The 17,751-nt window shown below is 31.2% G+C and overlaps 1 protein-coding gene and 1 long non-coding RNA gene across 3 annotated transcripts in view; one reads left to right on the plus strand and one right to left on the minus strand.

The window, feature by feature from the left end:
* Chsy (Chondroitin sulfate synthase) overlaps positions 1–13,906 on the minus strand; it is a 39,232-nt gene extending 25,326 nt beyond the window's left edge. The window contains exons 1-2 of one of the 2 annotated variants that reach the window (XM_081974105.1): positions 13,695–13,906; positions 5,575–5,899 (exon numbers count right to left, since the gene is read on the minus strand). In XM_081974105.1, coding sequence (XP_081830231.1) covers positions 5,575–5,764 — 190 coding nt within the window. In that variant the 5' untranslated portion in view covers positions 5,765–5,899; positions 13,695–13,906. Of the gene's footprint in view, positions 1–5,574; positions 5,900–13,000; positions 13,022–13,694 lie in introns of those variants that run through there. The other variant, XM_081974106.1, reaches the window with a different exon arrangement.
* On the plus strand, positions 3,428–5,671 carry LOC145725379 (uncharacterized). The gene is made up of 3 exons (XR_014177252.1): positions 3,428–4,002; positions 5,261–5,488; positions 5,540–5,671. It is a non-coding gene; the product is annotated as an uncharacterized LOC145725379 (long non-coding RNA).
* Positions 13,907–17,751: the final 3,845 nt, after the last annotated feature.

Raw genomic sequence — 17,751 nt, forward strand, 5'->3', positions numbered from 1 at the left:
TGGAATCTTCATTAAATTTCCTATCTAATGGCATAATAAAACACTACAAAATCATGTATAGTTAGGTAGAAAAGTGGTGTCAAAATTTGATCTGCCAAAAACATAGTTCGACAGTCAAGAACAAAATCGCCTGTAAAGCCTACTTGATATAAAACAAATGACTATTTTAAGCACATTTTTGAAATCTCCATTAAATTTCCTATCTAATGACATAAAAAAACACTACAAAATCAGGTAGAAAAGTGGTGTGAAAGTATTAACTGCCAGAAACACAGTTTGGAAGGACAGTCAGGGAGAAAACAGCCTGTAAAGCCCATTTGTAGTAAGAAAATTACTGTTTTAAGCACATTTTTGGAATCTTCATTAAATTTCCTATCTAATGACATAAAAAAACAACAAAATCATGTAAAGTCAGGGAGAAAAGTGGTGTCAAAATTTGATCTGCCAGAAACACAGTTCAACAGTCAAGTCACATAAATTGGTCATGTGAACAACTTGGTCAAATTACGTCATTCTGTCAAACTGACACGGGTCACTGATGAAGCCGAAGATGAAGCTTTCCCCAGCTTTGAAAACCAGATGCCTGGTAAATATTGTTGTATTCTTAGACTTTTCTAATACAGCCATATTAGGCCATCAACGAAATAGTGTTAATGAAAATAAGATTTATTTTACAATTTTCATTTATGATTAAGTAGTGGTATATTCAGACTGGTTTACCAGATGTACCTTACCGCTTAAGAAAGTTTACTCGATCTACTTTGCTGGTAATGTGGTTAATGTAAATAAGGTCAATCAGAACAAGATTATTACAATATCACAAGCAGTGTTAAAAATTAATAAATATCTATATACATATGTGAAAAATCAAAGTAAATTAGGATGACGTCACAGCTGAAAATATTAGCAAAAGTCTACAAAAACTGCATAAAATGCTTGGAAAATAGAGCACAGTAAATTAATGTTTTTTAAGCAGCAAGTTTCACAAAAAGAAGCATTTTAGACGTTTGGAACATTGTTACCAACATAACAACTGTCAAGTCAACCGAACTTTGTTTTTGTCGTTAATGTTGGCACAATATGGATTAGTGTTTTAATCCATGGACCTTGATTTTTGCCACACTTCCTCCAAGCCTCTAAGATAAAATTCTGAGATTGTGGCCTGCTTCAGTAACACAAAAAATTTCTATTGTCAAATGTTAGTTCAGAAAACATTCTAACTGGCAATTCTATCACGTATTTGTAGTTTGCTCCAGTTTCAGGGTTATTTAGTTTAAATTTTAACTGAGAAAAAATTTTTCAGGTTTAGTTTTTATAATGTAATAAGCTGCATTTTAATGTTTAAACAGGATTGTTTTACCCAATGGTTTTTGCTGTTGTTATTTTTTGTTCTGGCCAACAAAAGTTGTTTGGCCCCTGTCCAATGTAACACTAATTAGCTATTTGCATTATTAGGTAATTGTGTTATGTTGGTAAAACTGGTATTACAAGTTGAATTCTTATGAAATAAGTACATTTTCAATACCTAGTCAATATTTATTACCATATCAAAACAAAAACAATTATTGAAATAAAAAAAATATTGGAAAAGTAACTGCTACCTAATTTAACTTAAAAGATCATAAACTGAAATCTCTAGCTTTCTATTTTGAAATTTTTAAATTCATCTTTGTGGTAAAAATCAATGGTTTTTGTATTTTCTGTTAGTTAGGTATTTGTCTGAGGATAGTTTCTATTAGCAAAGACACAGTATACAGGGTAATTCAAATTCGACCCTCACCATTGGGATCTCGGAAACTATAGGAGATACTAGAAAGTTTAAATTGGGGCAAAGTTGCGCAATGTAAAGCTCAACCAAATGCAGTTTTAAAAATTTCGATTTTCCGAGTACTTCCGAAGATATCCGAAAAAAACTGAAAATTTGATTTTTTGTTTTTATTTATTTCTAATCTTATTTGAAGAGATATTCCAAAACTAAAAGCACCTTTTCATTGCCACTTTTTCTCAGCTATTCGATGATGGATTCAAATTTGCCACACGACGTTTCGTTTTTTGGCAGCCATCATCAACTTTCTTTTTTCTTATGGGCGCCATATTGGATTTTTAGCCCACCAAATAGTACGTTTTATTCTGATTTTAGTGATGTATAATAACTTATGATTTGCTTCATAAATAACAAAATAATTTAATAAAAACTATTTTTACTTTAGTTATTGGCTTTGAGTTAATGAGACGTTTTATGAAGATTACTTGGTAGTACTTGTCACACGCAATTGGCCTGAACATACTTAGTCACAAAGGTGTACACGTGACTTAAACCGGTTTATTCACTCGAAGAGCTTAGGCCACTCGCTACGCTTGTGGACCTAGTTGTTCTTTTCGTGAATAAAAAATGGTTTAAGTCACTTGCTGCAAAGTAACTATTAAATCACTCTGAATGACATTCGCCTATTTACAGATGTAAACAAACAAACATCAATGTTACATCTACGGGGCGCGGTGCAAATTTAATAGAACTGTAATTTTAGTTTTTTTTTTTAATATAAGAAGTCGAAATTTAATAAAATACTGTATAAGACACGTGACTTAAACCGGTTTATTCACTCGAATAAATATGAATGAATAAAAAATGGTTTGTCACTTCCAAAATAAATAACTATAAACTTGCACTTAACATTATAAAAAATTGAAATTTGGCAAAAAATTAAGTTCCTAAAATGATGATCTTTCTCTTGGAAACATAAATAAGCCTTTTAAGTTAGAGATAATGCTAACAAATCTCTTTTTCTGATTAACCTAAATAGTTCAACAATGCTTGTATAATAATATTTTCTGCGGGGGTTTATTTTCTAGATACATTTTTAACTATGATTGACGCTCTAATGATCGTCGGAATTATCGTGTTTGACAACTACTGTCAAACAATGACATTTTTTAAAAGGGCCCATTAACTCAAAGCCAATAACTAAAGTAAAAATAGTTTTTATTGAATTATTTTGTTATTTATGAAGCAAATCATAAGTTATTATACATCACTAAAATCAGAATAAAACGTACTATTTGGTGGGCTAAAAATCCAATATGGCGCCCATAAGAAAAAAGAAAGTTGATGATGACTGACAGAAAACGAAACGTCGTGTGGCAAATTTGAATCCATCATCGAATAGCTAGGAAAAAGTGGCAATGAAAAGATGCTTTTAGTTTTGGGATATCTCTTCAAATAAGGTTAGAAATAAATAAAAACAAAAAATCAAATTTTCTGTTTTTTTCGGATATCTTTGGAAGTACTCGGAAAATCAAAATTTTTAAAACAGCATTTGGTTGAGCTTTATATTGCGCAACTTTGCCCCAATTTAAACTTTCTCGTATCTCTTATGGTTTCTGAGATCCCAATGGTGAGGGTCGAATTTGAATTACCCTGTATTTCTTGAATTGCCAGAAACTGATGTCAAAATTGTCATATGTCTATATTTTAAATGAAACAAACACTTTTTTGAAAATCTCTTTTTTTCTGATTTCAATTTTTTTTTGAGGTTACGTTAATCGTTTTTAAAAAATGTAGGTTTATTTGCACAAAATGTTGATTTTTATAGTTTTTTTTATGAAAATTGACCGTTCCAATGATACAAAATTTTCGTTTTACCTTTTTCCATCAATATACCAATTTTTGCGGTCAATTTTTAATAAAATGTTAAAAATGGCAGTTTTGAGAATGTCAATGTTAAAATCGTTTGTTTAGCTTTTAGTCAAAACATTAATTTTTATTTCTTAAACTTTGACATTTTTTCACATTCTCAACCATTTACTTTCACTGTAATTCTGACAACTTGAGACAGTTTTAGCGTCAGAATGACACTTTTTTGTTTCACAAAATTTGTTTCATTGTCCAATCAGACGATTTTTGGCAGTTGCTAAACCATTACTTCCAGTAAACTATCGTCAGCAGTTTAAAAGTAACTAACTACTAACAAAAAACTAACTAAAATAGCTTCAAGTAGTCCGGTAAGTAAATTTCAAAATTTTTACCATGAAAATTGTCTAGAATGACAGGAAATGGCACAGTAAAAACTTTCCATAAAATTTTAACCTTTAGAATTGAATTCAAATGAGTGGAAATAGCGCGTTAAATCACTGTTCATGATATTTGACTATTTTTTAATACATTTACTTGATGTCTTAATGAAAATTAGTTCAAAGGCTGCCAATAAGAAAATAATCAGTTTTTATTATATTTGACTCTTTTTAGCCTTTTGCCATTGAAATTTGACTTGCAGGACTGAAAATAGTAATTAAATTTACATAATATTCAACATGTGAACCTTAAAAATGGGCTTAAATCTCTACAAATACTCCAGTAAGTCAATTTTCTTGAAATTTCACTATTATCCAGTAAATTAATTTTTATAAAATTTTACTATTTTTCAAAATTTTTACCTTCAGAATTGACCAGAATGACTGGAAATGTCGCGTTAAATCAGTGTTCAGAAAATGTTAGTATTTTTTTAACTTTGCCTTGAAAATTGACTGAGAGTGACCTCAAATAGTTCAGTAAGTCAAAGTTCATGAAATTTCCCTGTTAAAAATTGACTCACTCAGAACTGAAAACAAAAGTCAAGTAAATTTTTATGATATTTGACTATTTTTCAACCTTTCGATCTTATAAAAATCGAATAAAACAACTGCAAATAGAGCAAAGTCATTTTTGCTGTATTTTAACAAGTACCTGTAAGTCAATTATCATAAAATTTGACTGATTTAAACGTTTTTACCTTGAAAGTAGACTAGAACGACTGACAACGATTGGTTAAGTCAATTTTCACGAATCTGACTTACCTAACCTAACCTAATCAAAATTTACGAAATCATCTGATTATTGACGAAATCATCTAACTTTGAAGCTCTTTTAAAGTGCATATTTTAATTTTGAACACTGGCTCAAAATGTTTTTTTCTTGACTTCTGACTAAAAACCAAATAAATAATCCAATTATGAAAAAATATTTACTGTATTCTGTTTAAAAAAAATACACATATTTAGTGGATTTTCTTGGTTTTGATGTCAATGTTCTTTTATCTTCTTTGACAGCCTGTAAATATTTTTTCTAATTTAAAATTTATTTTTACAACATTCAAAAATAAAGCCACTGATCACAAATCACAAACTAACCCAGTACCTATATTTTTTATTAGTAACTTTTCCTACTTTGTTGGTCATCTGTATTGTTTAATTTAAATCACAATCTAACTTGTTCATTTTTCAGCTTCCTAATTTTCAGTACAAAAAAAATGCCTACCACAACCTGCAATTACGAACAAGCACCACTCTCATTTATATTCGGCTGACGAGATCTGGTAAAAAGGCTGAGGACTGACCAGTATAAAGAACTTCTTTAGGACCAAGAATGCTTTCAAAAACCATCCATTCTAAAGGACGTAAATAATTACGGGGGCTTCGTCTCGTAAAAAGTTGGGCTTTGTTATAGGGTTACGTGAGTGCCTAATTAATTCTTTTGTGTTCTTGTGAAAGTAATATTTTATAGCAACATTCCTGGTATGATACTGGAAAAAAACTTACCGACAAACAGTAGATTTTTAGTCCTAGACGTGGGCGTTTCCACTAATTCCTCCTCATCTAACACTTGCGTCCGTTTTACTAAATGGGGAGCACAAAAACTGGGCGTGTTCGCGAACAATTGCGAACATATCACTCCGATCACTATACCCAAGATGATTTTCAACACTTTCTTGGGTTTTGCTATTTTCATATTGACACTGGCGCATTATTGCCTCCGAATCGACAGTCATCAAGAACCGTAAAGTTAGTGCTGTTGCGATACTTTGTTCTTTGTATTCCTCATCTACTGGCATTGCTACAATGCCATTGCTGTACCATGTTGATTCTGAAATTAAAACTGAAAATTACACCTTTTTGATAATAGCGTTCATAAAAAATATATGAAACCCGTTTCTCCGAAAGGGCCCATTCATTTTTAGTAAATCATTCGGCGTTCATTAATTTTTTTCCACAAACCGAAGATAAGTTAATTCAATATAATTAAAACTGGTCTGAGTATCAATTTTTTAAAAAGCTTTAAAACCGCATTATGTACTACCAAATTCTGCATGTATATGGAAAATCAGAGTATAAATCGTCATAAATCGTATACAAATCAATTTTATTTGATGGGAACGTTGGTATTTTAGCAATGAGTCTGGTTTGTACAGGGTCTTTCACTGAGGACTGACCAACTTTTTGGGCTTCCCTGTATGTAATTGAAGAAACTGAGATAGCCATTTGATGTAGTTTAAAAAGTTGAATCAAAAAATTAGTACCAAAATATTCCTAACCTTCAAATAGTAGAGCTACAGCCAATAATGGTGTTTTTTCTAATGGATCACCCGGTATATTTCACTATTTTCGGACTGTGCTCGAAATTCTGCAATTATTTTTACAAAAAAAAAAAAAATTTTAATAATTTTTCGAAATTTGTTTTTTGACGAACCTTGTATATTGATAAAAAAAATTATAGAGAGGACCATTCATTAATTATAACACTGGAATATAAGACATATTTTACAATTTTACAACAAACTAAAATAAAATATTAAGAAATAAAAGAAAAAAAAACAAAAATTTAAAACTTTGTGGTCATTTTTGATTCAACTTTTTAAACTACATTAAATGGATATTTCAGTTTTTTTAATTACATACAGGGAAGTCAGAAAAAGGAGGTTGGTCAGTCCCCAGTGAAAGTCCCTGTACAAGGTAATATGGCAATTATCAAAAACGATCAGAGTTGACTTGAGTAAATTCAGACAAAGTTGCGCAGTAGTAAAACAGTATTTTCATTCAATATTTGAAAAATCTGAAAAAATACGAAATTGTATAAAATTTTCGTTTTTTACTCGAAGTGCTCTGATTTTAACGAGGATTTTAATAAATCTTATGCTTTCTTGAGCTATACTGAATTATTAATTTATTATAATGATGGCTGCAAAACGAAGCTTTTTTTTTGATTAGGTTTGTTAGGTTAGTTAACGTTTGTTTACTTCAAGTAAAACCTAAACTTAAGCTTCAAATTTTGAGGTATTTAAGGTCAAAATTAGCAGAACACTCACTATCATTTTATCACAATTTACCCTTACAAATAAAATTAATTCTAGGCGATTTTGCATTGCATTTCGTTTAGTTGATACTAAAACAAGAACATTTAGGACCAATAGTAGATTTACTTTATAGTAATTTTATTCCAAAGATAATTTCGATAGAAACCGTATAATCAGACGGTAGATACTATTGGTTAATTCCGTCACTTCTATAAAAATTATCCTACAAATAAATTTATCCAGAGATGAAAATACCGATCCTTAGTAGATTAGACACTATGTCAGAAATTAGTTTTCAGTTAAACATATTTTATTTGGTACAAATTAACATTTTTGACACACAAAATTAGATATAGGTCCAAATTGTCATAAAACTCAATGAAATTTTAATGTGATACATAATTTAGAATAATTTCATGGGATTTTAGAACATATTTACATAAACTTGTGTTTAGTTACTATTAAAACTAGAGGAAAATTAATAATGTAGACTATGTAGTACAGATAATTGTACTTTCAATAAAATATACTTCCTTGTGCTAACAATAACAAAATTCGGTGTATGAGGTCAAAAATTGGCATTTTAACGGGATTTTCCGTTATATTTAAGATTAGTTCCATTCCAGTATTAACGATTTTTTACCCTATTTACATGAATTTGTGGTTTAGTTAGTTAATATTAAAACGAGAAAAATTTAGTGCAAGCAATAAATTGAATTGAATTTTACTAAACATATTTTCTCCTCGTCTTTGGTGCTAAACAGGAATGCATTTATGTTTTACGCCAATGTATGAGACAAAACGTAAGTTACGTTAAGTAACTACTTCTGAGGGAACTTCTTCGTAACTTTTACCATTTTTGACTTATTTAGGGAAAACTGGTTTGGTGCAGCAAATTACAAATCAGTAAAATTGCGATCTAAAATTTGAACAGAGTTTAACAGTTTTAACTTGAGTTTAAAGGACAGTCAGGAACAAATTGGCCTATAAAACCCACTTGTAGTGGCCAAATCATGTTTTTAAGCAAATTTTTGGAATCCTCACTAAATTTCCTATCGAATGACATAAAAAACACTATAAAATCGAGTCCAGTCAGAGAGAAAAACGCTGTCAACATTTTAATTGCCAAAAACACAGTTTAAAAAAACAAGGATAAAATCGCTTGTAAACCCCTCTTGGAGAAATAAACTGACAGTTTTATAAGTAAAATAGTAATAGTAAAGTAAAATATTTACTTTACCGGTAATTTACCCATCACTAAATATTTTTAATTTTTTTCTTACATAGTAACTGGTTGTCTAGGGTATTACCTCGGGACGTTTTTGGGCGTTTCTTAATTATCGTCAGGTGTCCAAAGAAATATCGATTTTTTCTGGAAAATGGATATAACACTGTTCAATCTTAAATTAAGCCATATTAGCAGTTTGTATCTATCATTCAAATGCCGTTGTATGCAACAAAATCTGAGTACTTTTCAGGACAAGCTCCATATTTGGTAATACATACCTTACAGGGTGTACAGCGACAGTGAGTGAAACTTGAAATTGTTTGCAGAAGTTGTTCTTCCATTTTAACTGTCTCTAAACGCCCTGTATGGTTCTATAGATCAAGGGAGTTGACTTAAAATTATGCAACACATAATATGGGACCTACACGTGACAGTTCAAAGTTCAAAGCTACTGAGTCACTTGTTGTATAAACAACTATTACTATACCTCCCACCTTCCCCTGAACATCAATGAAATGAAACATAATAAATTTTATTCGTTTTATAATAATTATTAAACAACTATACGTTTGCCTCACTATTTAAATCCATTCTAATTCCACTTACAAATTACGTAACAACTTAATAAGATTTCAAGTGAGCATTTATTTTATTGATCCCTATTGTTGTCGTTATATTTAGTTAGGTCAGGTCAAATTTAATGTAGCGACAATCATAATTTACTCTTCAAGGAATGACAACTTAATAATTATTTTTCTAAAAATAATGACATCCAAACCTGATAAGCATTTACCAAATCTCCACACACTTGCGTAATCTAGAAGTAACGAAAAATGATGAATGAAGTATTTTACTATCAGAAAATGCGCTAAAGTACTGATGGTAAGGCGAGACTTTCTATAGGAGCGTTGTAATCTTTGACATAATACACGTATAAAGGTGATATAAAATAGGTAATGTAAAATGATATCGTTTCAGTGCGAATTGTTTCTGATATAGCAGTTCATAAAAGTGTCGACTTTCTACCATATCAATAAAAGTATAGTATAAGCAAGCCAGTTTGTTGAACGATTCACCACATGTAGTAGTAATTGTTATTACATCAGGAGTATTGTTTTTAATTTAGTAACGTACTGAATGTAGCCTTAAATTGCTAATAATTTTAACCTAAACTTCAAAAGTCCAAGATACCAGCATAACGATCACGAACAAAATGTAGATCAGTTAGTAAGATTTATTATGTTAGCGTCTTAGAGTAGAAAAATGTAAATAAATAAATACTATGCTCCCGGATTGCGAATCTAATTAAAGCTTACTATAAACTTGCTGTTTAGATTAAAAAGTCGGATGTTCTGATGTAGAAGGAAAGAAAACATATTTTAGCAAACCCAGCTGTAAAGTAAAAAAAATTGTTAAACTACACACGTAAATTGTAAAAGATCTTTCCAACTATATTAACGTTTAACTTAATCGATAAATAATAATTATTCAAAGTACGTAATTTCAGTTAAAATAATTAATTTCTACGTTTAAAGTGGTTGTTAAGGTTGAAAAGGTAAAAACATGTAAATTGATTTAATTTTACATAGAAAAAATAAAAACAGTTAGGAAAAGCAAGTCCAAGTTGTCTCAAAATAAGCAACAAATAATAAAAATTTTAAGTTTTTTATACATAATAGAAAGTTTCAAAAATTTGGAAAAGGTTTCCATATGTTGGCATTTTCTCTACAAAAGAGTTTTGTTAAATTTACATTACATACAAAATTGCAGCTTTTGGCAGTACAGGGTGGCCTACTAAGAATGCGAGGCACTTACTGTATCTAGGAAACTAAAAATGATACATGTTTGAAACCAAAAATTTAATAAAAAATATGGTTATAAGGAATAAATTTAAACTATTTTCGGGATTCCAGCGTTGCCCCATCTACATGAAATCAGTGGCAACAACGGATTTTCGTTGAACAATTCAGTTTTGCTCTAAATGTTGTTTTCAAGATATTGACTATAAAACATTGGAATTTTAAATATTTGGAACTACTACTCTAGCAGACAAACGGTTGAAAATAGAGCAAAACGGTTTTCAAATTCCTGTCTTACTTTTTAGAGATCTATCTTAAGATGGTATTTTCAAAAATTTCAATAAACTTAAAATTTTGGGTTTGAAAATTTTTTTTTAATTTTTTTGAAAATTTTTAAAATTTCTATCTTTAGGTAGATCTCAAAAAAGTAAGGTAGGAACATGTAAACGCCGTTTTGTTCTATCTTTAACCGTTTGCCTGCTAGAGCCTTCCAAATATTAAAAATTCCATCAATGTTTAATAGTCAATATCTCCAAAAAACGACGTGACACTGATTAGTACAAACACTGTCCAAATTAAGCAACAGAATATATCATCAGTTACTAGGGTTGTAGAACAAAAATCCGCTGTTGCCACTGATTTCATATAAATGCGGCAACGTTGAAATCACGAAAATATTCTAGATGTATTCCTTATGATCATACTACTTGATAACATTTTTGTTTCAAACATGTATAATTTTGAATTTCCTAGATACAGTACTTCGCTGTCTGTCAAACAGTGACAGAAATTAACCAACGGTTTTCGCCATTACGCCTATCTCTATTAATAAGAGCACTTCCCATTTAAATGCGTCCAATTTGGCCCACCCTGCACTGGGATCCACTAAAATTATATCTATTTTATATTATTGATTTAGCAGAGATAATCTGGGATTGGGAAATAATGGTTTATGGGTTTTCACTTATAAAACGTCCCAACCTTAGACAAAATAATCCTATCATTAATATTTCTACGAAAAAAACTTAGCAACACAACATAGCAGATCTGCTACTAGCATAACTTTATATGTCAATGGAAACCTAAGTCGTTACAATTTATTAGAAATAAATATGTTTGTCCCAACAAAAAATCAGAAAAATGTCGGCTCTCATTGGTTGAGGGTCACGTGACATTGACATTTTCTGATTTGTGACCAATGGCAGTACCTATATTTCTCGACTTATTAGTTGGAAAACGATCGAACCCGAATTTCAGAAAGATCTCACATATGCAGAATACCAAACAAAAATAGGATGTAAAAATAATTAACCTGTTTGTTACGCCATTTTTGTTTGATTTTCGGCACGTTATTTAAAGGGTTATACCACCGCCCTCTGTACAAGAAAGCCAAGAAGGTGCATGCCAAAAATTCCAATATGGCCGAAATACTCGTTTGACAGTTTGCATTTATTTGTACTGTGGAAATTGAGTTTTTCGATGATTAAATTAATTTTTAAGGTTTAAAGTCAAGACTTGGGATTACTTGCCAAAGTAATTGTTGTTTATATGTTTATTGTTCTAGTGAAAGTGTAGTTTGTGTTCATTTTATTGTGTTATCACTATTGTTATTGTTCCTTCATTGTTCTATAATTTGTGGTTGGTTTTTTAACTTAAATTCTATTGCCTCTACAATATGCCGTCCACTGGTTGTTTGCCAAATTTCTAAAAGCAATTTGGTGAAAGGCCCAAAAGTGTCAGTCTTTTACTTTCCAAAAGACCCTGCTCGAACCCAACAGTGGTTGAAAGCTTTGAAGTGGAATGATTTTACTCCAACACAATACTCAGTGGTAAGTACAATATGCTTTCTCATTCAGTAAACTTATTGCCTCTTACATACATTGGTATGTGACTTATGTGAGTTACATTTTGAGGCCGCCTGCATTTTGAGAGCAACAAAGGTTTACTCTGAAGAAACAGGACAGCTTTTAGAAGTTCTATTGGCACATTTACATTTTAAAAGAAAGGTCTTGGTAATAATATAAAACCCATTTACCAGTTTTGCTTACCTAGATTCAAGGATTTCCAAATTTTCTTTGATTGAGCAGTTTTTACATTAGTTTGTTGTACTTTCCAAGACAAAGGGTTCTAACCAAACTTGCTTTGGCTGGACTTTATTGGATATAAAAAGCGTTCTTTGATTTTTCACTCACAACTTCTAATCAACTACACGAAAAAATAAAAAAAAACATATTTTCTACTGCATCTCCATAGGTTTGTGTACAAAAAAAAATCCGATAACGCCGCCATTAAAAGTGACATTCTAGGCTTTCTTGTAAAGAAGGCGGTGGTTATACTCATGTCAACTTGTGCTTACCACCGTTTGGCAACCTTTCAGGAAAATTGCTTTAAAGACAAGTTGAAATTGAAAACACCCACATAACCCTATAATTTTATAAACAGAAAATTACAAAAACAATTTTTCTATTAAATTCAATGAGTTTGACAAAGACTCTTCTCTCTCGGACCGCGTGTTTAAAGTTTGACGTGTATGTGTTTAACGTTATAGGTAGTTTGTTCAGTTCTGTCACTCTACTGGAGCATTACGATGTGCTGGATGTCTTAACACAGGAACCTCCAACAGAAGATGAAGTCAGGTTAGCAAGCTTCAAGAAAAAATCTGATAATTTGTCCAATTTTCGTGACATTCACTAAGTTGGATTTTAGAAATATTTTGTGATTTGCCTGTGACAGTGTTGAAAAGACGGTCTTAATTATATTTCAGCATGTCTGTCTTCTTCTATTGTTAAATAGAATAAGCCAGATTAACTGATACATTCCAATCATATGTATACTGGTACATTAAAATTCCATTTTTAAAAACTTACCTTAAATAAAACTATTCTAGATATTTGGTACTTTTTTTACTTTATCTCAGCCACAACCACAAATAATGACCTTCAGAACCTATAATAGGCCAAGTTCGGTTATTGATCTGAAAAAGTGGGGACAGAATGATCACGTGACTGCATTTTGACAATGACAAAACTTATATCAATTTAATGTTTTCAATAGTAACTGAGTTTGTCATAAAATAAACATTTGACACGTGAGTCAGTAAATAAAAAGAAAACCATATTTACACTAGATAAAAATTTTGAATAATCATTTGAGTTCTGTTGTCTTTTTTTTATTACAAAAATTTAATCACATAAAGTTTCAAAATAAACGTCAATAAAATTATATATCCGTTTAATAATAGTTTTTCTCAAGTTTTGTATACTCACATTCAAATTTTTTTAATTGCAGACATAAATTTTATGGCTTTGACCGAGTACAAAAGATCAATTTTACGAATCGATGACGTTCACTTACGCAGTCATTAAAAGTATAATGTTTATAGATCCGTGAAAAATACTACTATCTATACTATTATAAGTACAAAGCATACACAGTCTGAGCTCGACATTTATGACACGTTATCAATAATTTATTTATTCTTAAATCGCAAATTGAACCTTAATTTTCAATTTTTTGAACTGATCATTAAACAAACAACAAATAAAAAACCATCTACTTTACCTTGTTTGATTCACATGAGTGTACTACACAGGTACTACAACTACACAAAAGTTTAAGTCAAAAATCACAAAGATAAGATCCGGGTGACCGGCTTTTTTTTATCGAAACGAATCGCGAAAAATGACCGGGACGAGTACCGGTGGTACCGCTGGCGTAAACTCGGTCAGCGGTTTTGGTCGAACTGAACGCGGGTGAAACTTGGTACTTGGTATACGATCCAGTATGAGATACGATAACATCGTTTTCGATTAGCATGTGGCTTGTGAAGTACTAAAGCGATTTACAGGCCGGAGTACGACCGGACGTACCACCCTAAAATTCGAATCTGTTTTGAATGAAATGAATTACCTACTTTAACGACTGAGATGATGAGATGAGCCATGACAAATGCCAGATTAATAGGTTTTTCGCTTTTACTCCCATAAAACACTTACAAGGTGGCCTATGCATAAGCTAACAGATTTTTTGTTTGGTTTTGCTACTTTGTTCTATTTGTAAAAAATATGTTTTTTTAACTCAGTTGCAGGAACCTTGCTAGTTTCAGCCCAGGTTGGTACAACTGTTACAAGTATAGGAAAACTCAAAGTAAACTAGAATGACGAACGACAAGCAAAAGTCAGTTCTTAATAGTGATGGGTAAATTATCGGTAAAGTAAATATTTTAGGTACTTTACCTGGAAAATTTGACCGATAAATTACCAGTATAAAATTCCTGGTAAATTACAAATACTGTGTTTCAGGCAGTTCAAATTTTGATACTGTTTTTCGCCCAGACTCTACCAAATTTTAAAGTATTTTTCCAGGTTATTGGATAGGAATCTTAATGAGGATTCCAAAAATGTACTTAAAATAGTCATTTTCTTACTCCAAGTAGGTTTTACAGGCGATTTTGTCTCTGACCGTCCTTTGAAACTATGTTTCTGGCAGTTCAAACTGTGACACCGCTTTTCTCCCTGACTGTACCAAATTTTGTGGTGTTTTTTCAATTTACTGGATAGGAAATTTAATGAGCATACCAAAAATGTGCTTAAGACAGTAATTTGCTTACTCTAAGTGGGTTTTTCTGGCAATTTTGTCCCTGACTGTCCTTTCAAACTGTGTTTTCTGGCAGTTCAAACTGTCACACCGCTTTTCTCCCTGACTGTACTTATATTGGTAGTGTTTTTCCAGGTTATTGGATAGGAAATTTAATGAGGAAAGCAAAAATGTGCTTAAAACAGTAATTTTCTTACTCCAAGTAGGTTTTACAGGCGATTTTGTCCCTGACTGTCCTTTCAAACTGTGTTTCTGGCAATTCAAACTTTGACACCGCTTTTCTCTCTGAATGTACTTAATTTGGTAGTGTTTTTTCAGGTTATTGGATATGTAATTTAATGGGATTTCAAAAATGTGCTTAAAACAGTAATTTTTTTACTCCAAGTGGGTTTTACAGGCGATTTTGTTCCTGACTGTCCTTTCATACTCTGTTTCTGGCTGTTCAAACTTTGACACCGCTTTTCTCCCTGACTGTATAAAATTTTGTAGTATTTTTCCAGGTTTGGATAGGAAATTTAGTGGGGATTTAAAAAATGTGCTTAAAACAGTAGTTTTCTTACTCCAAGTACAAGCGATTTTGTCCCTGACTGTCCTTTTAAACTGTGTTTCTGGTAGTTCAAACTTTGACACCGCTTTTCTCCCTGACTGTACTAATATTAGTGGTGTTTTTCAGGTTTTGGATAGGAAATTTAATGAGGATTCCAAAAATGTGCTTAAAACAGTAATTTTCGTACTCCAAGTGGGTTTTAGTGGCGATTTTGTCTATGCGTCCTTTCAAACTGTGTTTCTGTCAGTTCAAACTTTGACATCGCTTTTTTCCCTGACTGTATCAAATTTTGTAGTGTTTTTCCATGTTTGGATAGGAAATTTAGTGAGGATTTAAAAAATGTGCTTAAAATAGTAATTTTCTTACTCCAAGTGGGTTTTACAGGCGATTTTGTCCCTGACTGTCCTTTCAAACTGTGTTTCTGGCAATTCAAACTTTTTACACCGTTTTTCTCCCTGACTGTATCAAATTTTGTAGTGTTTTTCCAGGTTTGGATAGTAAATTTAGTGAGGATTTGAAAAATGTGCTAAAAACTGTCATTTTCTCACTCCAAGTGGGTTTGACAATTAATTTGGTCCCTGACTGTCAAACTCTATTCAAAAGATCCTGCGTATTCGTTACAAAACGTGTTTCTGAGATTTATGACAGTTAGTTTGACAATTGTCAGCAAGTTACTGATAAATTACAAATGCCGAATAGTCCAGGCAGCTGAAGGCCGGAAAACCAAAAAACGAATAAATTAAATAAATTAATAATAATTAATTAATAAAATTAAGTAATAATATTATTTTCAGGCTCGCGTAATTTTCCTCGTTTCAAAAAGCTTAAAATGCTATTTTTTTAGAAAAGGATAGTTTTTCATAAAAAAGTTGAAAGATTATTAGGTACTCATTTGCTACAAGAATCAGTTTGTTAGAAAAGTTTTACTTTATTTATTGTCTTATTGATAGACCAAACTCTTTAAAACAGTAAATAACAAATCAAAACAGCATTTTATTCAGTCTTAAATTTTCAGGTTTTTATTTTGACAATATTGACCGAAAATGACGTTAATGACAGGAAAATGATATCTTTTTAAGCAAATTTCAATTTGACCTGTAAATATACTGGTAAAATTGGTAAATGTTTCTGTCAGTCGTTTCTGTCAACATCCCACTTTTTGTCAGCATTTGTCTTTGTTTCAATCATTATTACTGGTACAGGTAGATGGAGAAAATATTTATACGAAACATTTGTCAGTCTACCAGAATGGACTTGACAGTTGATCACATGATTTTTGATCAAAAAATATGATGGATATTTTGTGATCAACTGTCAAATTACGTCACATCTGCTTAAGTACAAATCACATTTTTTATCCACGCAAACTTTAAAGTTAGGAATGAATATAATACCATTATTTGATTTTCAAAATAACCACAATTCAACCTTATTATGATATTATGATGTCACAAATGTCTAAACTTTTAAAAGGTAATAAAATAACCGGCCTGTGAGAGTGTCTAGTAGGTCTTAAGTAAAATTTCGGCTAGACCCCACTTACCAACCAGGCAAGTTGGCTCGGGCTGACCACTTGATACAAAAAGCGGGCCCTCATTGTTTCTTTCCAACATGCAATATTTGACTTTTAAATGAATATTTTGCGAATCGATAAGTCATGGTTGTGATTGTACACATTTAAATGTTAGCATTTTGCAACTGAACCCTTTATAAGGTGATGACAACGATCTTGTTCGGTTCTGATTTAGGGTTTCATTAAAATAACATTCACACTACACAGAGGTCTTTTAATCAACTCAATAACTTTTATTTTAGCATATACAGAGATATAATAAATATTTGTCATACAGAACAGTATTAATGTATTTATGGCAATAAAAGGAAATGCAGTAATAAAATTTTTAGAAATCCACTTATATTTGGTGCATTTATTTAATATTACTATCATGACATGTCATATTTAAAAACCTTATTCGTTTTAATCCCCGTAGATAATACGTTATATAAAAAGAGCCTTAAATCATTAGTTCCAAATTAAGGTGGTATGTGTGTATTGCCAGACGATAACATCTCCGCTTTTATCAGACGAGGCAGGTAGATTGATTGGGAAGAATGAGTAGAAAGTCCTACAATTTCTTGGGCAGATGTATCCATTTATCAGGTGGTACCGTAACGAAACAACGTCGAAAACTGTCCAATTTTTTATACCCCGGTAAAACCAAGGAATTTGGAAAAGAAATCGATATCTCTTGACTACTTTACTATTATTAATAATTCTTAAGTTGACAATTCTTAAACAAAAACAAAAAAATACAAATTTAATTTGTATAAAAATGTTTGTATACCTTTAAGGCATTTAACGTAACCTTGAAAATGTAAAACTGTAAGTTTATAGTGCGATAAATCAAAAACTTCAATATTATTTAATTTTAATTGGGATGTTCTGTAAAGGGAACGCACCCGCCTTTAGTTTCT

This window comes from Ips typographus, linkage group LG2 (assembly GCF_016097725.1).
Source record: "Ips typographus isolate SLU linkage group LG2, UJ_Ityp_2.0, whole genome shotgun sequence".
In the NCBI taxonomy this organism is placed as follows: domain Eukaryota; kingdom Metazoa; phylum Arthropoda; class Insecta; order Coleoptera; family Curculionidae; genus Ips; species Ips typographus.